General features: G+C 35.3%; 1 protein-coding gene across 1 annotated transcript; it reads right to left on the bottom strand.

The window, feature by feature from the left end:
* Positions 1-417: 417 nt before the first annotated feature.
* On the bottom strand, positions 418-22,541 carry LOC128017411 (protein mono-ADP-ribosyltransferase PARP14). The gene is made up of 15 exons (XM_052602789.1): positions 22,305-22,541; positions 22,035-22,162; positions 14,501-15,997; positions 14,174-14,407; positions 13,525-13,746; positions 13,014-13,071; positions 12,574-12,720; positions 12,427-12,486; positions 10,873-11,049; positions 10,242-10,424; positions 9,675-10,111; positions 3,857-4,094; positions 3,532-3,668; positions 3,004-3,184; positions 418-1,381 (listed from the first exon to the last, which is right to left on the bottom strand). Exons 1-15 carry the CDS (start codon positions 22,471-22,473, stop codon positions 1,104-1,106), a joined length of 4,146 nt encoding a protein of 1,381 aa, XP_052458749.1. The 5' UTR covers positions 22,474-22,541; the 3' UTR covers positions 418-1,103.
* Positions 22,542-23,367: the final 826 nt, after the last annotated feature.

The raw sequence follows: 23,367 nt of genomic DNA, 5'->3' as shown, positions 1-23,367 counted from the left end.
GCAAAACTGATTTGTTCTGTCTGGGTATGACAGAATTATATTGGTTTGAACTACTTCATTTAACACTTTAACCCATTCAAATATATATGTATATATATATATTTTTTGTAGTAGTATTTTGTATAATGTGGTATAATACAGGTTTTTCAAAGAGCTTGTGTTAAGGGACAGAAACCAAAAACCAATCACAATTCATTATGCAAACTTTACAACGACGTCTCTTAAATGGATTTCGAATTGCATACATTTTCAAAGTGTACGCATAAGTGGGAGATTTTTATATTTTTATTGTAAATTTTATTGTAAAAGTATAGCTAATAAACACTAAATAAAGCAGATTGATCTATGTGTGCAGCTAAATTACTGTATTTAGATAAAGCAGAAATGAAGCCAAATAATACAAGAAAAGAACAACAATTTTCATAACAGATCTTATTATTTCAGATCTTATTGTTTCCTGAAGTACTTTCAAATGATGTTTGAAATAATTGCATATCTGTATTGGCAAACTGAGCAAATTCCTTTCATGCAAAACAATGTCAAATGGTTTCCTCATGATAGCAAAAAGCCTGAAGCAGACATGGGAACTAAGAAGGAAGTATTGGAAAACACCCAAACGACATTTTAAAGACCGTTGTTATCCAGGAGTGATGAATAAATCGCCCTGAAGGTACATATCATAATTGCATGTCACTTATGTGGTTTGCACAAGAGACAGATTCATCTGTCTGACTCAATTTTGTGCTATTCGCACAAGTATTCATATCATAACGTCAAACTACAGACCACTTTGCCAATTGATATTGGTCATTATATGCTCATAAATTCTGTTGAATTTCCAGATTCCCTGAAAAATACACTCATTTTTATTTGCTATCATGAAATCACTAGTTTGAATCATACTGGTTACTTAAACACTCATATCCACTGAGCACTAGTTAGTTGTGGCATAAATGTTAAAAAGGTATGCGGTAACTAACTGAATCAAACCCTCTACATAACAGTAACACCTAAATCATTACATTTTTATGTAAGATCAATGATATAACAAATAAGCATATAAATCTTCAGGATTTGAATCCAGGGTTGGTTTTAGCAGAAGTTCACTTGAATGTGATGAGGTAGTCTGGATAAGCCTGGCAGTCATGGAAAACTACAAACATGGAAGGATTTTGAATATTATCCACCACGCTATCATAGAGGTCAGGTGCCGCACGCACAGGTGGCGTCTTCATGTTACCCTGACCCTGAGTGTAATAACCCGTGAGCACACGAGCCACAAACATGAGCTGAGTCCCGTCTGCTGCAGGAACTGAATAGGTAGGATCGGCAGAGTAGCTGGCGTTCACAGCAAAGTATGTCCCATGTCCATAGACAGTGGCTGAGAATGGAAAAAGTAATCATTATCAACTGAGCAATATCAGCATATTTTAGTGATTTTTTAAAGTTAAAATGTTACTACATATTGCAAATAGAGGCAATTATCTGCACCTCAGTATTTTAGTACATTGTAAAACACTATACAATATTAAAGAGTGTAAATTAAAGGCATCTTATTGGGACAATAAAGCCCTCCCTACACCTATCATAACCCTACATGATGCTTTATTTTTTACTTTTTTATTATATTCTTCATTTTAATTGAAACAAATTTATTTTCTGATGTGATTTGAAATTTGAAAAAGGGAGAAAAAAAATGCCAAAAGACGGATTCCAACCCATGTAAATTGCGTTAAAATGTCTGGGTTACGCGTTTTACCATCTACGCCATTGGAGTTGATGAGTATTGGTTGTCTTTTGCAGTGTTGACTGTCAGAATCACACACTGGTGGGCGGAGTTAAATAGTAGGGCCGGGACTTTAACGCGTTAATTGAGATTAATTAATTACACAAAAAATAACGCGTTAACTAAGATTAATTAATTACAGAAACAAATTCCCGAATTTTTTAAAACGTATTTTTGCACCGCGGAACGTTTCTCACTGGATTTGTTTCGGCGGGACCGATTATACTGGAGCACCAACTAGCGTTCGCACATCACTGCAGCAGCAAATCGAGCCTCAAGTATCACCTCAACGCAAAACATATAGCAGCTAGCGTGGACTTTACACTTTATGTTGAACTATGTATTATTTTGTTGGTGCAACAGTTTATGTTGAACTCTTTATTGTTTGGGCCAAGGTTATTGAGAGTCGGACTTAGTATGTTATGGCCTCTGAAGCAACAGAGAGATGTTTTCTAGTAGTCAGGGTTTCCAATGTTCTGAATGTAATTGACAGTATTGTGTTTTACTTAAAAAAACACTTTACAGAAGGTTCCAGCACCTATAAGCTTCCTGAATTTCTGAAATGTACTATTTCTAAATTGTTTCTAAATATGCTATTGCTACACTTCATGGCAAAAACTGCACTGGTCTGCTAGACTTGGTTGAACAAAAATAAACAATATTTTTATATTGAAAAAAAAAATACTCCTCACTGTTCTCAGGTCAAATATTTATATGCGATTAAAATGCGATTACTTTCGATTAATTAATTACAAAGCCTCTAATTAATTAGATTAATTTTTTTAATCGAGTCCCGGCCCTAGTAAATAGCTTCAGCAACAAGGTGCACTATTTGCACTTAGTGTAAATAGAAACTCCGGAACAATTTACGAGACCATGAGTGACTGACTGGGAATCTGTTTACTAGACTGTTAAACTATAAAGAGGAAGTTCATCCAATGTTCGGCCAAAATTCTGTCATCACCCACTGATGGTTTGTCACTCATACATGTTATTGCATGACTTCAAAGGACTATGAGTGAGTCAGATGAACTTCAATTGGTTTATAGTGACAATGAGTTTCAAGGTCAAAAAATGACTAAATGTACCTTTACGTACCTTGACACTCAAAGTCACTATAAACCAAGCCGTTCATAAAGGTTGTATATTGGTCACAAACAAATAGTTACAGATTTTCCATTTTAAAACCTTTAAAATAATAATATAAAAGCAGTTACCATTTTGCCCTGCAAAATTGCGATTAAAGTTTGACTTCATGATGGATGAGCAGGATGCCTCTGATGTGCCGTGATAAAGCATCTTCTCTCCTGCTCCCACAAGAGGATCATTTCTGTTTTCCAGCTCTATTTTACGTCCCTCGTATAACCGCCGAAGATTCATGTTCTGGATGCGCTCGATCTGTGGAAATATATTTGCAATTAAACAGCCATTTACAGGCATACCTGATGGACTTCACATTCACATCTGTTTTTCTTCATAGACAAACTATAAAGACTGTACTGCCATACGAAATGGAAAGTGAAGTGACGTGAAGCCAAGTATGGTGTCTCGTTACTCGAATTTGTACTCTGCATTTAACCCATCCAAGTGCACACAGCTGTAAGTAGCGAACACACTAGTCTTGTTTTAGACTGACTCTATTCCTAAAATACAACTAGATATGAATGAAGCCATTGTGGAGTTCTTTATGTCCTTCGATGGTTTGTGTCATGTAAAGCACACTCAGATGGTGTCAGCTGTCAAACCTTGAGCACTGTTTTGTTGACGGTTGTCTTGAAGCCCATCTTCACAATCTGGAACTCTTTAGATGACGGATCTAAGGCAATCACTTTTAAGAGGTCACTCTGACTCATGTTGTCCCAGTAGACTGGCACAGAGAAATCTGAAATGCAAAATAATGAGGGTTTTGATTTAGCTGGAATTATTATGTATCAGTTTATATTATAGATATAGATCGGTGGTTTTCAACTGGACAAAGATTTGATCTTTTTTATCTGTATAAACAGTATCAAATACATATTTAAAATAATCTGGGCCATATTTCCATATACTATAAAGGCAGTTTCTCACCTGAAGGGTTCTCCAGTCGTTTGAGAGTGGTCACCTGTCCTGAATCACACGATGTGGCCTTCATCTTTTGCAGATCCACAGTCCATTTCTTACCCTGTGCATCCTCAATTCCATCTTTCACATCTCTTTTCTCAAGCTTATAATTCACATCTATTGGTAACTTCTGCCAATTGCCCTGTGGTGGCAGAATGCACCACGTGACCTGACTGAAGAGGAAGGTCTGGTCCTTCTCTCTTACCTTAGAGTTTGGGAGAAATAAAATGTTAGGCTTGGCAAATGAATAAATTAATAATCATGAAACACTATAAACCCTTAATCAGTCCTGGACTTTTCCTTCATTTTTAAAAAGTGTTATACACTGTAAAAAAAATTGCCGTTAAATAACAGTAATTTTCTGGCAGCAGGGGTGCCAGTAAAGTACTGTTAATTTACAGCTCTTAACCATTAATTTACCACTCTTATTTTTTAACAGTATTTTACCGTAAATTCTACCATGGAAATTAACTCCACTCCCACTGCTTCAAACAGTTCGAGTTTTTAAACTAGCATTCCTACGATGTTAGTACTATGAACTTATTTCATTTGAGTCCACTGAGAAGGAATATTTCTTACACTTAATGTGCAGTAATAAAGTAACTAAATACATGACTTTTACTTAAATCACTGCAGCTCATTGTCAGCTGTATTACACATGTATGTGCTGAAGTACTTAACACAGAGATCACCACTGTATCAGCGACTCCACATTTACTGCCTTTATATAAAGCAGCAGAAAATCAGAATTTGTGGCTCATCATTGACTGAAGCACCGGCTCTACTCTACAGCACAATGGTGAACAACAAAACTACATTAAACTAAACGATCTCTCTTGTGCAAACACACATTAATACAGTCAAGTTCAGTATTTACTCTCATTATCAGTGTATGACTTTGCCTAATTTTTTTTCTATGGATGTTCACAAATATTTTAGTTAAATTAACTTATTTTTCATTTGGTAAATCTGACGTTTACATTTTACAGTATATTACTGTTTTTCCTTGACTTGACGGCAAAAAACTGTAGAAAAACACTTTTTTTTTTGCTGGCAACCATTAATTTACGGCAAGAAACAGTAGAAAAACAGTTATTTACTGGCAGCAGGGGTGCCAGTAAATAACTGTTTTTCTACAGTTTGTTTCCTGTAAATTAATTACAGTTTATTACTGTTAAATTATGTTTCATTCTGTTTTTTCTTCATCTTAAATCTTTAACCCTTTAAACCCCACAAGAAAATCCTCAGTTTTAAATGAACACTTATAATGTGTGCACACTACAGAGTGTTAGAGTAACACTGAATCAGTGAAGTTAATGAGATAATTCGGTGATTAATTGATGATTGAGCATTAGTGATAAACACCTGCAGAATCACTGAAGGAAAGAGAAACACAAGAACTACAAATGACTTCAGCCACAGCCTTAGATGAAATCAACTGAATAAAAGAATACATCAAATCTCTCAAGATCTGATTAAACAACTACTAAAACAGCTTCACCAGATTCACATTACTAACCAGACTGACTTTATTTCTGTCAGATGTCTACAGAAGAACTTATGGAGAGTTAAATAGGTTTAGGTGTTTTTTCACTACCATGATGGAGATCAGTGTTTAGTTTAGTTGGGCTCTTGAACGTGACTTTTCAACAACTAAGTTTTTTTTTTTTTTTTTCATGCTGTAACAATGCGCCTTTGGAACCTGTTATAGCAAAACAAAAGTACACAGAAGAAAAAAAATCTGATATTGTTGTTTATAGATTGACAAGAACAAATACTATTATTTCTGATCTAATCCCGTATCTCTTCTCTTATTGAATATTGATACTACAGCATGAGAAGGAACACTGCTGAGCCATAAGTTATGAAAGACTGTTAAGAAAATGTCACTCATAATAAATAAAAAAAACCTTTGCTGAAATTTAGACAGAAATATCAAGAATCAGCGTATGAATCACAGCAATGGTGACAATCCACAAAATAAATGAACAGATCAGTTCTGAACATCACAACACATGCTACTAAAACTTAAAACAGATGCAAAATTATAAGCACATAAGAATTCAAGAAAATAAGTGAACAATTCAGGGGCATAATTTATTCATGCCGCAATGCATGCTGGGAATCATGGATGAGTTTTATCCTGTGCTGGTACCCAGCATGCATTGCATCATGAACCTTTTGATTGTCACCATTGTTGAGATTCATATGCTGATTGTTGATTTCTCTCTTTGAGTGTTGTGGGGACTGCTGCCCGAAATACTTTTTAACTAAAACTAGTCGTTAAATCCATAAATACTGGTTATCACACTACTTTTCAATCTTACTAAATTGAAGTGTCATTCACTCAAATATTTCAACACCAAATTAATATTTGATTCTTATAGCAACACTTTAAGTCAGTCTAGTAGATCATGCCTGTTAGAAACAACCATAATCACTTGACTATCAAAATTAATACTGCTGTAACAGATGCATCATAAAGATACAAATACAGCAATAAAACAAAATGTAAAGTGTAAAAGTCAATGGTCAGGAGCCCAACTAAAGCAAACACTGATCTACACAATGGTGACACTAAACGAAACAGTAACATTATCATCTAAATCTCTTTAATTCTCAATAAGATCTTTTGATCTCTGTTCTCTGATCTGACAGAAATAAAGTCAGTCTGGTTAGTAATGTGTGAAGTTGGTGAAGCTGTTTGTTGATCGTTTAAATCTTCAGTTGATTTCATCTAAGGCTGTGGCTGAAGTCAGTTGTATTTCATGTGTTTGTCTTGTTATGTTTTTTTTTCTTCAGTGATTCTACTCATTAACAGCAGCTGTTGATCAGTGTCTGAATTCACTCATTAATGTTCATTCTCTCTGTCAGGTGGACTATATTAGTAAACTCATGTAGGGAATAGTGAATGAGGGTGTAGGGTGTGATTTGAAACACAGCCGCTGAGTGTCGAATTTGAACGTTGTTATTTTACGATATATAGCAGCAGGCTACTTCTCGAAAACGATGAATATTACCCAGAATGCACTGTTTAAATGAAAAACAGTATTTTACTGTCGAAATTTGGCCGTTTTTTTACAGCGATTTTTAACAGTGTACCTTCATCTCAGGGGCATGAGACTCTGTGACTTTCCCTAAATAATTTCTACATGTTCTAAAAGCACACTAAAGATGTGTGAAAAAATTGGTTTAATTAAAAATAAATGGGGAAATGAAAAAAAAAAAAAATTGTTTGTCCAAAAAGAAAAAAAAAAGAAAAAAATCGGTATAAATCTGAAAATTTCTACATTTAAATAAAGGACTGGTCATAGAGCATAAGCACAAAGTGGAACAAACTTTCTATTCACACGCACACACACACACACACACACAAACTCATGTTTGTTTTGTGAAAAGTGTGTTCATCCCATAGTCGTAATGGTTTTTATACTGTACAAACTGTATATACTATGGCCCTTCACCAACCCTACACCTAACCCTAACCCTCACAGGAAACTTTGTGCATTTTTACTTTCTCAAAAAAAAAAAAAAACTCATTCTGTATGATTTATAAGCGCTTTGAAAAATGGGGACATGGGTTATGTCCTCATAAGTCACCCTCTCCTTGTAATACCTGTGTCATACCCATGTCATTATACACAGTTGTGTCCTGATATGTCACAAAAACAAGAGCACACACACACACACACACACACACACACATGTGACTGCAACAGGGAGCATTTTTATAAAAAACTGACAGATAAAATCAACAAGACTGGCATAAATCTGAAAAATATCCATACATATATGAAGGACTAATACTAGACACACAGTGCCAGCCCATGGCATAGGTGACATAGGCAATTGCCTAGTTTCTTGATAAAAAAAAAAAAAGATTTGACATCAACGAAAAATAAGATATGACAACATGTCATGCTGGACTAATTTAAACACTTTCTACATCATGCATACATTAATAAGTATGCATGGTGCATCCAGTTAATATTTTTGCCATTTATGTGCTCTATAATTAAAAAAATGTATAATTAAAAATGAGTGAAGAAGAAAATGATCATGCAATGTTGTTTTCATTTTATTTAGGCTACATTACTGCTTGTTTTTAATTCACAAAAAAATGTCTAAATGTCTATTATCTAGCATTCATAAACTTAAATAATTAAGTATAAGTATGTCATTTTCCACTGTATGCACAAAATTGAAATTAAATGTATGGGTAAATTTAACCTTTATTTTGTTGCCTTTGTTGCTTGTTAAGACTACTTTAGGCATTTTATTTAGGATCCAAAAAGACACACAAGTGACTTTAGCCTCCCACACCGGAGACCCAGGTTTGAGATTCACTTGGAGCACCTGCTTCACATAGTTGTAGGAACTAGTTGTATCTGGTCTCTTCAACAGGCTGTTTTAACAGATTCACTCATAAAATACCTACAACGTGCTTCAACATATCCATTATAATTACATTTATGCTAATACGTATCAAATGTTTATGGGGGAGGGTGAATGTGAGACTGTGGAAAAGTGTGTTTCTGTTTTGTTATGTTATGTTACATTATATAGTAGAGATTAGAACAGTCTACATTGTCAGAATTTCTAATAAAGGGAAAGAGAGAGAGAGAAAATGGCAGATAAACTGTCAACGTCTGCCAAATGTGCTTGGACTTGTAGAAACTATAGTTCATGATATGCAGTATAATTATCAGTGTTTTGCATTTTGCTTGTTTTTTTTTCCCTCTTGTTTATTAGCCATGTGATTTATATATATATATAAAGTTGTATTGTTCTGTGTACCCTTCACCCCTGTCCATTACTGTTTATTGGTGCTGTTGTTTTGTTTTGTATTATATTGGTTTTATTTACTCAATATTGATATTTTGTTCTAAAAAAATAATTAAATTGATTGAAATAAGTGAATATATAAATTAAATAAATCTGAAATAAATAGTATGTGATTACAGTCTTGTCTTTTAGCGGTGACTTGTAATGTTTCCGCAAATTTATGTATAATAATTAGCAAGAAGATATCAGACAACAACAAATTCTAACTTTGACAAAAATACAGATTTCCTGTATTTTAGAATGTTTAAATATATATTTCACAAAATATCTATCATAAAGTTGTGAGGAGAAGTTAAAGCATCAAGAAAAATGAAGTGAAAATGAAATGAGTCCCTATGGACCTCTATTGGATATGTGTGGTCAATGCACTTTCTTTAACTATAATTCCTAAAGTTTTTCCACAAACCTGCATATGGCAGGGTTCCATCCCTAACGCGTAGAGCAATGTCCAAAAACAATTTAGATTTAATTAAGATCATCATTTCAGTGATTTTTTTAAAATAAAAAAATTTGACAATTTATGGCATAGTTTAATTGTGCAGTAAATAGTTTAAAAACTACCAAATATCCGCAAAAACACAGCATAAATGTATAGTTGATAAGTAAATAAAATATAATATATAGTTTGCCATGTAAAAAATAAAAATAAATTCCTTATGCAATCACTCTGTGAAAGTTTGACTCCAAGGACCAAAAACATAAACCCTACTCGAGGACTGATTAAGGGTTAAATGATTGGTATACATTTGCAGTGTATGTGTGTGTGTGTGTGTGTGTATATAATTCAGGATCAGGAAAGGTCATGGACTCAAACTCAAACTTGACTTCAAACTCAAATCTATGGCCATTGACTATTATTTGCAAATTCTATGCATTATGTGCTGAGGCAATTGTGTGGAGAGCTCATTTAAGTTGAATGTTAATTCCTTGTTATTCTCACCTGTCTGCGAAGTGCATCTTGTATCAGTCTAACCACCTCATTCACTCCGTCCCTCTGCCCCTTTACTACCCATCGGTCAGAACTGCTCTGTTCTATCTGCAGGTGCAATGATTTCACTTTAGAGAGCAGCTGGCCCATCTCCTCTGGAGTGAGGCGTTCAATCTCATCAGGAAAGAAAGAGTGTGTGGAGCACTGGTCCTGATATGCCTGCTGAAGATCTCTGCAGGCATCAGAAACATCATCATCGGTGTGACCAATGACTAGAAACGCTGCCATGCTCTCGGTGTCAGGCAAAGATGTCACCAGAGAACTCAAGTCCAAAGTGACTGGTAAAGGTAAGGAATGTGATCTGCTTGATCTAGTGGATCCACTTTGCCTGATACTGGCTGCACTGCGTCCTCTGGTGGTTGCACTGGTAAGTACAAGAGGTGCAGGAGCTGAAAAAGGTGAATGTGCTAAATTAATAATGAGTGTCTAGTGAAAAAAATGATAAAAAGATACAATTAATTTTTGCATGAGATGGGCAAGAAATAAAAGTGCCTCTGCATTGTGCAGATTCATTCTCACCTGTTAACTGTGTATTGCTACCAAAAATTTGTTTTGCTGTTTCTTTGAAAGCCAGGAAAACATTAATCTTCAGTAGAATGATCCGTATGATTTTGAGACGTTGAAGGTTCGCTCCTTGAACACCTTCCTTTACTCCCTCTAGAATGGACTTGGCCACCACATTTGGAGCTAAACCTCCTTGTCCTGCAGAGCCCACACATTTACATTAACATGGCTGTCTATGATGCCAAAACATTCCTACAATTTCATTCATTTGCAATTTTGAGTTCATATCTTGCAATTCTGAGTATTTCTTGCAATTTTGAGTTTATTTCTTGCAGTTTTGAGTTTATATCCTGCAATTTTTATTTTGTTTCAAAATTTTAAGTTTATCCTGCAATACTGAGTTTATATCTCACAATATTGAGTTTGGATCTTGCCATTCTGAGTTTATCTCATAATTCAGAGGTTATGTCTTGCAATTTTAAGTTTGCATCTTCCAATTCTGAGAATATTTTTAACTCTGAGGTGGAAACAGACATTATACAGTAGGAGATAGTAAATGGGGAAAAATACATAAAACAAACTACTTACTACAACAAGAAATATACATTTTTATTTTCTCAATGAAAGTAAGAATGAAGGTACTGACCAGCGCAGATGGCAGGAATGGCCACAGACCTGTAGAAGCCGTGCTCACATTGAACCACTATTTCTTTTGCCAAGGTCTTGATAACATCAGGTTTTCTCTCTCCACAAACATGCAGAATTGTCTTACAGGGGAAGCCTCCTGGTGGGGTCGTGAAAATCTTCCCGCTCGCTACCTGAACTGGAGAATATATGAAAGGGATAGTGTTAGATGATATATTGCATGTATATATTTCATAAATTAAATCCTTTATCTATTTGAAAGTCCCATTTGGTTTTCTGTATTTTATTAAAATTGTTTTCTAACTATACTTGCAAACAGGATCAATTTAGTGTATGCTCGAATTTTCTGTTTCTAATAAAGGCATCCGATTCTGTTTTAGTTAGACAATTTTCAAAAGAAATGGCTTCCAGGGAAAGTTTCATTTGATAGATAGGTCTATCAATTCCATAAAACTTTGTGTTAAAATTACTTTCAATGCTTCCATACCACTGTAAAAAATGATATTTTGAACTTGTAAATAAAGATAGCTTCAGTTAAGTAAATTTCACAAACAAATACTATTTTGTCTTTTTACTTCAAAAATATCATGTTTAATTCAATAAGCTACATGAGGTTTCATTTTTATTATTTATTTTACTTAAATACATAAGTCAATTCAAATGGAACTGCCTAGGTAGAAATGAAAGTTAAAACTCATAAGTATATTTTACTTGGAACTGTTTATTATGTTTACAAGGATTCTTTAAGTAAATATCAATGTTATGATCCCATATTTCCCATCAAGCAATGGGGCATGAGAAATTAAAAATGTACACTGTTTTATGTTTATTTTAGTTGTTTATTTTAGTTGTTAGTTGTTGTTTGTTTTAGTAACATACTGTTTTGTGACACCTGGAGTTTATTTTCTATTCAAAATGACCCATTGATACTCAAACACTATTCACTAATTGTTACCGTCATTGTGTGTGGTGTACCAAGTATTGAGGTCTCTGTGTTCATTTGGCTATTCTTTTTTTTTTTTTTTTATTGAGTGGGCATATTATCTTAAAATGATAACAGCCTGTCTACATGCTTACTTGCATGTTTGCAAGTGAACCAAATGCTTTAATAGCACGGTGATTTACCAGTCTGTACCTTGTTAAAGAAAATTGCATAAACTCGCAGATTTTATTAAATTCAGTGGTTAAGTTTTACTTTTCTTTTGCAAAAGAAAAATACATTTGTACACCTTTTTTCAGTAATAAGCATTAGACTACACAATGTAAAATTTACAAACAAAGAGTCAACAAAATTAACTGGGAATTTCCAAGTAAACTTAACTTAAAAATGTCTAATTAAACTTACTAATAATTATGTTTAGGCTTTTACTTAGCAAATGTTTGTAAATTTACAAGAATTTTCTGAGTGAAAAAACTTCAAGTAAATCCTACTCCACATTTTGTACAGTGTAGGTATTATTTAGTGCATTCCAAAATTATTGACAAAAGTCTTTTCATAAATAAAATAAAATCAAAAACTAACTTTATAAAAGAGGCTGTAGTTTATTTTTCTTACCGCCTGTCAGTTGAGCCTGGATTTGAGGTCCTGCCTTAGTAAGGATGTCCTTACACACTCCTGTGATGGACAGGTAAACACTCTCTTATGTTCTACATAGTGTATCAGTAATGTTTTGGTTATTAAATACAAAATCTGCATGAATACCAGCTGTCTTGAAGTCCTTAAAGTCAGTGGTGTTCACGATGGCATCAGTGGTCTCGTTAGTGATGTCTCCAAACACCAGATGGAGTTCAATCCCATCTACTGGCATGATGATCTCATCAAGGTCAGAGGTCAGTGACTGAAACAGAGCTGTGGTGACAGATAAAGACATGTACAGATGTAAGAAACCCTGGAAGGTGTAGTTAAATGTAGAAATTTCCAATACACAACAACAAGTCATTTGTGTGCATGAGCTCTACTGGCCAGTTGAACGTATTCTGAGGCTCATTCAGACATTTCTCATTGACTATTTTTTATTTTATCACACAGCATCATACTTTTGATATGTCATAGTGTCAAAATGTGCTTGGGCATGTTCATAAGTTACTATATCTAACCTGTAAGTGAGCTTATTTATATATATATAAATGAATCTCCCTTGCCTTTCCCTGTGTTGTCCACCATCTTTGCACTCAGATTCCCACAGACTGTCTGGAACATCTGCAAAAAATGTCCAAAATAGTGTTAACCCTTTAACTGCCCCACCAAGAAAAAAGCATTTGAAAATTTTTTTGTTTGCATTTCTTATCTCCTTATGTCATTAGTTACCACACTCAATGTATTTTTTTTCAACACGTCCCATAATTTTTAAAATATCTGCCTCTACCAAATGGTTGATATATCACTTTATGGCAAAAGTACCGGAATTCATACACATACTATGGAAATCAGAAAATATGAACTATATTGAATGATCAGAAAGTTATATTTCTCAGCAAATAGTACATTCTGACAGCAGAAAGGATTATCTGAAAACATTAGCTTAGCTTTTCTACGTTTACCATAAAGTGACAAATCAACCATTTGGTTGAGCAGGCAGTTAAAGGGTTAAGAATAGATATCACTGAAATAAACTCCACTGCACTGAGTGCGTACGTTATATAGATAGCTTACCTCTTCAGAATGAGGATAATTAGCCATTATTGCGATACAAATGGTGTCCAGACAACCAGTGGGTCCAGATAAAAATTCACAGATCTCATGAGTAAGAATATTAACAGAGTCTTTGACCGGTACTGACAGCACAATGCCCGGTCCGATAACTGGCAATGCAACAGATCCCCAAGATTTCTGCTTACACAGCTCAAAAACTCTGCGAAGTCCTGAGCGAAGCGCCTAAGACAAGATCACAACATCACAAAATACATTACTGATGGCAAAACTACTGTACTAAATCTTTCCATATTGTTTTTTAAAACTCTCACACTAACATACAAAAATGCTTTGAGTTCAAATATATTTTAACTCCAAACTTTATGTCGGGGTCTTGATCACCCTGTCTGGGTTTTTTTTGCGATAACAACCGGCTGGATGTACATTATCCTTACTTATATAGACATATAGTCATGATTAGTACTCTGTTGTGTTGTACTGTAATGATTATTTTATGACTTATAGCTTCCTTGTATTATTTTTGTACTTCTGTATTTTATGTGCAATGGTTTGTGACACTTTGGGTTTCGGAAAAGTGCATTATAAATAAAATGAATAATGCTATTTATTGTTTTCTTTAAGTCCCATCCGTTCAATATTTTTGTCATACCTTTTCGCTATTGTGCTTGTTTCCTTTTGGCGCACATTCCACAAAGAAAACCTTGGAGCATCCCAACGCCGGTGTCGCATCCACCTCCAGCACTTCTCCAGGCTTAAGCTTGTTATTTCCCTTTGCATTATTGAAGTTATTTTGAAGCTGCTGTCCTGCTTTACTCAACAGGGATGATCCAATCAAGGTTGAGGTCATGTTTGTCTGGATCATCGGAGCAACAAACACATCTGCCTGTAATTATACCAGTTACATTGGTTACTCAACAGTTCTGTTTGAGAGGTATAACATATAAATACAAAGTCAAAAAATATAATTTAGACTTACCCGCTGTTGTTCAAGACTGCCAACCACAACGTTAATGTCTATTGCTTTGTCAGAGTCCAGAGAGTCTTGAGTAGATGCAGACGTAAATGGTACACTGAGACTGCTCATGTATTTGGGTACTTTACCTCTTTTCTGCTTATCGTCAATAGGCAGTATCCCAACCAGATGAGAGTTCTTGACCCTTTGGAAGATCCTTGCACCTTCACTTTGAAAAACCTGTTGAACTCCAGGTCCTTTCACCTCACATCGTTTAGTGACAAGACTCTGAAGGCATGTCTCAAGGCTGTCCTTCAAGGTCTCAACTTCACAGCGAGGTCCTGTGAGGTGGACACATGGCGAAGGTGAACTTGTTGGTTTTATTTCCACACTGCTCTTTTTTATGCCACCAATTGCCAAGATCTCAGAGAAGTGCTCTACCATCTCTGGACTGGGAAGAGGCAGGGAGACATGATGGATCTGATGATTTCTTTTGTACTCCAGCACAATGTTCTTCAGCTTACTGACTTCAGGAGTGTAGCCCACAAGTTGAACCTTGGGGTCAGGAGTTGATTCATCCTGGTATTTAAGCTCCACTTTAACACTTCTGTGATTGGCCTGCCTGACAGCTTCGCTCAAATCGTCCTTCAGCTTAGTAAATGCAGAAGATTTCTGAACATTTTCCAAGCGCTCAGTCTCCAAACACAAGTCTCTCTGCACGGCAGCAGATGCCTCCTCTAGAGCTCCATCAGAGAGACTCAACAGAAGAAGATCTGAACCTGAAGTCTCGAGCATTACCGGGCTGCGGAGGCTCTGCTGAAACCGGTTTTGAAAGTGCTGGATACCGCCACTTGATTCCAAAAAGGTCATAAGAGGATGATGTGATGGGATCCTCTTCTCTTTGATTCCTTTTGCTAATTTTAAAAGCTCATTTTCACCTGCATGGACCTCTTTCTCAGGACCCTTTAGGAGAACACATGTTCGCTCCTGTGTGATCTTAAGCGCAGGTAAATTAGATTTTATGTATGTCTCAAACTCTTCTTTGATGAGGTGAAATTGTTTCTCAGACACGCAACACTCTTTTTGAACCTGCTGTTTGTCCTGCAAGCCGCTTATAAATGTTAACATTTTCTCCACTTCTTTTCGTTCTCCAACCACCACAGCTAAACATGTTAGTTTTTCAAAATACATTTTTAAGTTATCACTTTGAAGGAAAGAGTTTTCTTCCAGAATCGCAAATCTGTCGCTTTCAACCTCAAAGTGGATGATATAGCGTGACTTTAGAGCCTCTAACGCTTCATCCACTGCAAATTCCCATTTCATCAGGGAATAAACATCTTCTGTTGCTGGGTCCTTCACCACAACCAACTCTTCAGAGTCAATGTTGATCTTGAAGGTGCTGGAGATCATAGAGAGATGTGATTCCAGATCTGAATGTGGTTTTTTACACTCGCTGAGGAAGCGTAGTAGATAATGGTCCAGTTTAAATACCTTTTCCATATTTTTTGCACTTGCAAATTTCTAAAAAAAAAAAAAAAAAAAAAAAAAAAAAAACTTAAATATGTGATGCAAATGTTTAATTTTATGACCTCAGAAGGGGTCAAAAAGGTATTTTCAACCTAGAATGTTCGTTACAAAAAAATGCAGAATAAGAGTGCTTGGATCATAACATGCATGTTTATAATTAAAGCATTGATACTTAGAGGAAAAATCGCTATACTGCAATTTTAACATTAGTGCCACCTGCTGTCAGAGAGTGAATTTGCGTTCTCATTCAGATGTTCTGCTGTTTTTGTTTTGTTCAGTTCTGTTTTGAGTGTTATAATTTAACAAACCTAAAGTCAGACCATTCTGTTTTTGCTTTAAATTTCTAATTTATACAATCTATTTTAAATGTTTATTCTACACTTAAAAAAAACACCGGTTAAAAGCTGGGTAAATATAGGGCAGAACTCATGCTAGGGTAATTTTACCCAGCAAATTGGTTTGTTTATTCAAAGCTGAGGTCTATAAGTTTTGCCTCTTTGACACCATCTCTGTTTGAAATGTGCAATTACAGTAATCTGCAGAATTATATTTCATATTTATGTGGGTTGTGCATTGGCAGACTCCTCAGCACGGATGAATCTAATATTTTGATGTTGTCAGTCAATAATGCACTGGTGTGGACACTGTACTTCAGAATCACAGATTCTATGTCTTAAGTATGACCCAAATAAGAATGATCACAGGATATTAGTAACATGGAAGTAACATGTCTGCCACTTTTGTCCTGACCAACTGAGGAATAAAAAACATTAGTTTACAATAAATTGTGGTACCAATACTGATTGAATCTAATGATCACTTAACTATAACATCAAACAGTCCATATAATTATTGTTATGCTTGGTTCTAAAAAAATGTAATGTTTACAACATCAACATTGCGTGCTTATGTGTAGGCTATTTAGTTGTATGTTTTAGCATTATCTGTAGATTTCAAATTCTGAACAGTCTAATATATATTTGTCATGTAATTTTAGAATTTAATATGAAAGAATTTGTAACCCAGAAAGCAAATTAATGTTCCTTAGAACTGGTTCTCTTTGGAATACAAATATTGTGTAATCCCCAGTCTCTATAATCAGATTCACATTTAAAACTGGAATGTAATATGATTTCAGTCACCCTTTTTGGATTACAATCCACCATCAAAAAGATGTTTAATTATTCTAGCTGCTTTGAGAAAAGACCATAAGTCCACCACCTGCAGCCTCCATACAAGCGGGTGGCCGGTAGTACTAAATGTTTACAGATGTGACTTAATAGAGTGGGGGAACCATGACTTCACTTTGTAGCCAGACACTGGTTCCCTTGCCAAAAATGCCTTTGGGATTTTTCCATAGACTTTTGGATTATTGAAAAAAAAAAAAAAACAAGCTCTGTGTTCAACCATAGTTCATGGAACTTACACGTTTTGTCCATCAAGATAATCTTCACATAATAATAGATTTTTTTTAAAGCCAAAATACAAGTGGCAGAACTTAAAAGCTAGACTTACGCTATAAACTAAATAGCATAGTGAATAATTGAAACAATCATAACTTAACACGCATGAAAGCACTTTCAAAACAAAGAATTTCAAAAAAAGTTGCATTGGTTATTTTACAGTACGTGTACTAACATGTACTTATAGTGTACTTACAGTGTATTTATCTAAGAAAGTTCTGGTAATACAAGGTAACTACATGGGGTAGAGTTAGGTTTAGGGGTAGGTTCAGGGTTAGTACCTAGTTATTACATAGTTATTGTGATTACTATAATAAGTACATAGTATGTACATGGGGAACAGGACTGTAAAATAAAGTGCTACCGGTAGAGTCCTGCACGGATTCGGGTACCCGCAAATTTGGCTGAAACGGGTGAAAAATATCCAACTGTGTCGGATACGGGTGCGGGTCGGGTCGGACACAGGGAAACACGGGTCTAAACACGGGTTCAAAATAGTCACGTGCAAACGTAAAAATAGGCCTACGTTCCACTGCATGAGTCATAGTTAACACGTTAAGATCAGTTAAGATCAGCCAGCGGGTTTTTTTTCCGTTGTTTTTGTTTTCCGTTCATATATATATATTAGTGCTGTCAATCGATTAAAAAATTTAACTAATTAATCGCACAAATTTTTTACAATTAATCGCGATTAATCGCAATTAAAAGACTGAAACTTTTTGGATATGTAAATGTAAAATGTAAATAATTAATGTAAACTCAAGACAAAGAAACTATTTAAATTCAAAATATGATTGTTTATTGGAATTTTTGTTTAACTTGTAACACAGATTTTCTCATGTAAACAACATACCTGCAATAAACCATCAATATCCTCCAAATTAACTGTTGTCTTGAAAGCCATATTTATTACAGAAATAAAAATACAGGCATGTAAGTACCATTTGAATTTCAAAACAATCAATGCCAATAAAAAACAAAAATGATTTCCATGTTGAATTCTAAGTGGACTGCAAAAAAATTCCAAAGTATAGTCATTGCCAGTGCTTTAAGTGGGCCAGTAAGCACCAGTACTCAGTACCGCCACTTCCAAATATAGCTCTTGAGCGAACCGCCACCTCTCCGTGCGCCCAGAACGTGCTTGTAGCGTACCGGCGGTACGCTCATTTGGACATCTGTTTTAATAGAGGTTTTAATCTTTTACCTGCACTGCCGATTTTCAGAGCGCCCTTCACAATGCAAGCTTCCTAATTCATCCCACCCAGAGCAGAAACTACATTACCCATTCACCCTTAAGTTATACAAGTGAATAAGCGCATGTGTCGCTTTTCCCACTGTTAAGTGTCAACAACTCAACGTGGCCGGAGAAGGTGTGTGAAACTCGTTGTGAGTTATACTAAAGCAAAATCTTGAGTATTTATTGTCTGATAAACATTAAAAACTGTCTGCGGAGGTTGAGTCGTCCTGCAGCCCCCGCTGGCTGTTCATTGGCTGCAGCATCTTTTTTCTAAGTTCTAAAAAAATACCGTAGACGGCAAGGCACAAATTTAGATATTCATTTATCTAATTAATCTATAGCCTATGCACAAAGACAATATGATCTTTTTGTTCCCTTTTTGTTTTAAAGCTTGATGAAGAGAGAGAGCGCAAGTTGCTGCAGCTGAGGAGGACAGTGACGCACGCGTAGAGGAGTGATTGACAGTTCGCGGCACTGTGTACAAAAATACTCCGCTACACAACTATTTCGTTATTTTTGTTTAAGCTTATTAACGATAGCTACAGAAAGGTCTGATTTATGCACTGTTACAGTCATTGTTTTTTTGTTTTTTTTTTAAACAATGACATTTGAGTTCATGATTTTAATGTTGCTGTTTCTTGTGGCAGACTAAATGAAGAGTAGCTAATGTTTCTTGTGGCAGACTGAAGAGTAATCCGGCAGAGTTTTACATTGAAACTTTCCGTCTAAAAGTCCTTCCTTGGTCTTATCCATATTTCTTTGCACGTTGAACACACATAGGCCACAACTGGAAATAAAAAAAACTGCAACCGCGTTAATTGCGTTATTTTTTTTTACGCGTTAAATATTTCAAATTAATCGAATGCGTTAACGCGCTAATTTTGACAGCACTAATATATATATATATATATACAGAATCTGAATTAAAATGTGTTTGATTTAAGCCTATTTTAAAATTTGTGTCATAAAATTATATTGTGCATAACGCGATCGTTATGAAGGTGTTTAAACAACAATACACTTCCACTTGCATGTATTTGACAATCGGAATATCAGATATTTAATTCCATAACTAACACATTTGTGAATATGGGCCTAATCTAGGCTATCCAGGGTTGTTATTTATTTGACATTGTGCAGCTCGTTTACATGCGCGCTCTGGGCAGATCCGCCTCTCGCGATGCTCAGCTGTGAAGGATTCAAATTCGAAAAAAGTGTGTCTAATGTGATTTGCTTAACTGATTTGATTTCAGGTGCGGTTTTAAGCGGTTCAGGTCGGGTGCGGATTTTAATTAGTGCCGCTCTTGAGCGAACCGCCACCTCTCCGTGCGCCCAGAACGTGCTTGTAGCGTACCGGCGGTACGCTCATTTGGACATCTGTTTTAATAGAGGTTTTAATCTTTTACCTGCACTGCCGATTTTCAGAGCGCCCTTCACAATGCAAGCTTCCTAATTCATCCCACCCAGAGCAGAAACTACATTACCCATTCACCCTTAAGTTATACAAGTGAATAAGCGCATGTGTCGCTTTTCCCACTGTTAAGTGTCAACAACTCAACGTGGCCGGAGAAGGTGTGTGAAACTCGTTGTGAGTTATACTAAAGCAAAATCTTGAGTATTTATTGTCTGATAAACATTAAAAACTGTCTGCGGAGGTTGAGTCGTCCTGCAGCCCCCGCTGGCTGTTCATTGGCTGCAGCATCTTTTTTCTAAGTTCTAAAAAAATACCGTAGACGGCAAGGCACAAATTTAGATATTCATTTATCTAATTAATCTATAGCCTATGCACAAAGACAATATGATCTTTTTGTTCCCTTTTTGTTTTAAAGCTTGATGAAGAGAGAGAGCGCAAGTTGCTGCAGCTGAGGAGGACAGTGACGCACGCGTAGAGGAGTGATTGACAGTTCGCGGCACTGTGTACAAAAATACTCCGCTACACAACTATTTCGTTATTTTCGTTTAAGCTTATTAACGATAGCTACAGAAAGGTCTGATTTATGCACTGTTACAGTCATTGTTTTTTTGTTTTTTTTTTAAACAATGACATTTGAGTTCATGATTTTAATGTTGCTGTTTCTTGTGGCATATTAGTATACTGTCGGAAAACGGGTCGGATGCGGTTTTAAACACTGCGGTTATGGGCGGGTGCGGATTTACAAAATCGGACTAGTGCAGCTCTCTGGCTACCGGTGCATTAAAAGTCAATAAATGCTTGATTAATATGATTAATATTCATATTTTAATTAAAAACTTCTTAATTAAAATTCTAGTGCATTTAATCAAGTTTTTGTGTATGGTAAGATTTAACTTACTGTATTTTAGTAGAAAGTACCATATTTAGGGTGCGTATACAATGTTATTTAATCCTTGCTTCTAGAAAAGCTGTCTGCTTTCTGACAGCTTCATGTGACAGTTAACATTTAAATTCAATGTGGCTTTAGGCACTATGTGTCATTAAAGTTTCACTTTCACCGTGACTAAGCTGGTAAAAATAGTGCTTACATGAAATTATATACCTTAGGGTACAAACCCAGAGTGTGTGTTTGTGTGTGTGTGTGTATATATATATATATATATATATATATATATATATATATATATATATATATATATATATATATATATATATATATATATATATATATATTTAATCATTTATTTTTTTGCCTTGTCTGTTTATTTATGGTAACAACTATATTTATACTGCAGGGTCCCTTTTAATGCAATAGCATTGTGTAATAGTTCCTTTACGGATTATCACAGAACTGGTCTGATTGCTGAATCTGATTGGTGATTGATGAATTTATGGTATGATTGCTTGCTTGTGTAAAGGGAAGTATTGTGTGCATTGTTTTTTTTTTTCAACTTGCCTTGTTTGTGTGTATTTATTTATGTCCTTTTAATCTGACTTGCTTGGAGAGAAAATATTAGTATTTATATACTGTATGTATACAAATGCATGACAAGAAATAAAGTTATGTGTTTCTATACACCAACACCCACCTTTGTCCTTTAATTAAGATATAAAGTAGGGTAATGTTTTAAATTATTTGAGTTACTGAGAGTTCAGTTATACATCTGTTCATAGCTGGGTGTACTAGGCACCTAAAGGCAACAATGTTATCAACATAATTTGAATTGCAATCTTTATATGAGTTTATTGCCTAGTCTTTTCCCAGACCATCCTTATGGTCAATTGATTTCAGAGAACTACAGTATTTACTTTACACAGAGAGTTTCTTTCTGGAAAAACTGGTTTGATCCTGTACAACCAGGAAATAAGGTACAGCACGTATAGAAGCAAAATAGCTGTTTGTTTTGTGCCACTTACCTGATTGGGAGATTCTTGAGATTGTTTGCTGCTTTCTACAACACTTTCACACCTCAATGAAACATGGATGTCCTCTTGGCCTTCTATTTTAATGAAGTGATCCTTTCGTTCTAGTACTCTTTCCTGGGCTTCGAATACAAATAGCACACTTATTGATGAGTGTATAGTGTTGTCATTATAAATCTAATATTACATTTGTTTAATTAAGATAAAAGCATGGGACTGATTATAACATGGTGCAAAATAAATGAATAAATAAAACATCCTTACCTTGTTGTTCCATAAAACTTATCTTGTAAGTGTTGTCACCCACTTTATTGATCTCACACTCTCCCCCTCCAGACCTTCTCCTGATTTTAAAATACTTTTGCATTTGTCTTAGTTCTGCATCAGAGAGATTCTCTGCCTCAAAAAACACAGCATACTCGTTGTTCTCCATCTTTAATCTGTTATTGTGTTGAGCTTGGACATATAAGTGCTCTGAGATCCTTTCACTTTTGCTTTACATGGCCACACCTCCAGCTTCCTTTTAATGCTGTGAGACTATTGAAGTGGTACAAAATGTAGATTTATTTAAAATTATGTTGAAACAGTAAGTAGAAAATCTGAGTGGCACTATTTAAGAGTAAAAAAACAAAAACAGATTTATTTAAAAGTATGTTAAAAAAAATACACATTTTGCAAGGCACTTTAGGCAGTTTATTTCAGCTACAAAAGAAGTAATTTCGCCAACTATAGGGCACTGAAAGTACTATATCTTGTGCATTTTGCCCTTATTTACCCAAACTCTAAAGGCTACTTTATGTAAAAGCAAGTTCCTTAGCAAGTAGGTGTGAATCACAGGTATATTACAGGTGCATCTCAATAAATCAGAATGTTGTGAAGGTTCATTAATTTCAGTAATTCAACTCAAATTGTGAAAATCATGTATTAAATAAATTCAATGCACACAGACTGAAGTAGTTTAAGGCCCAATCCCAATTCTATTTTATACCCCTTCCCCTACCCCTCCGCTTACCCCTTCCCCTTGTCCCTTGAAACAGAGTATCAAGGGGTAGCGAAGAAAATATTGCCCTAAGGATTGGGACACCACTACTGTGCCGTCACACATCATCATTCGTCGTCTCTTACAATACACACATGTGTGCTGGTGGTCATTAGAGCCTTTAATTATCGTTCTGTACTAATGAGCTGCTTACTGACACACATATTGGAAATTGCACAGCTCACACATCCAGAAGAAAATAAACTTGTCAACGCTGCCCCACAACTTTTATTAAATACAGTTTAAATACTGAATTGCTACATTATATTTTCCAGAGACGAGAGGATA

The sequence above is a fragment of the Carassius gibelio genome, chromosome A7 (genome assembly GCF_023724105.1).
Source record: "Carassius gibelio isolate Cgi1373 ecotype wild population from Czech Republic chromosome A7, carGib1.2-hapl.c, whole genome shotgun sequence".
NCBI lineage: Eukaryota > Metazoa > Chordata > Actinopteri > Cypriniformes > Cyprinidae > Carassius > Carassius gibelio.
This window is presented reverse-complemented; position numbering and strand designations above follow the sequence as displayed.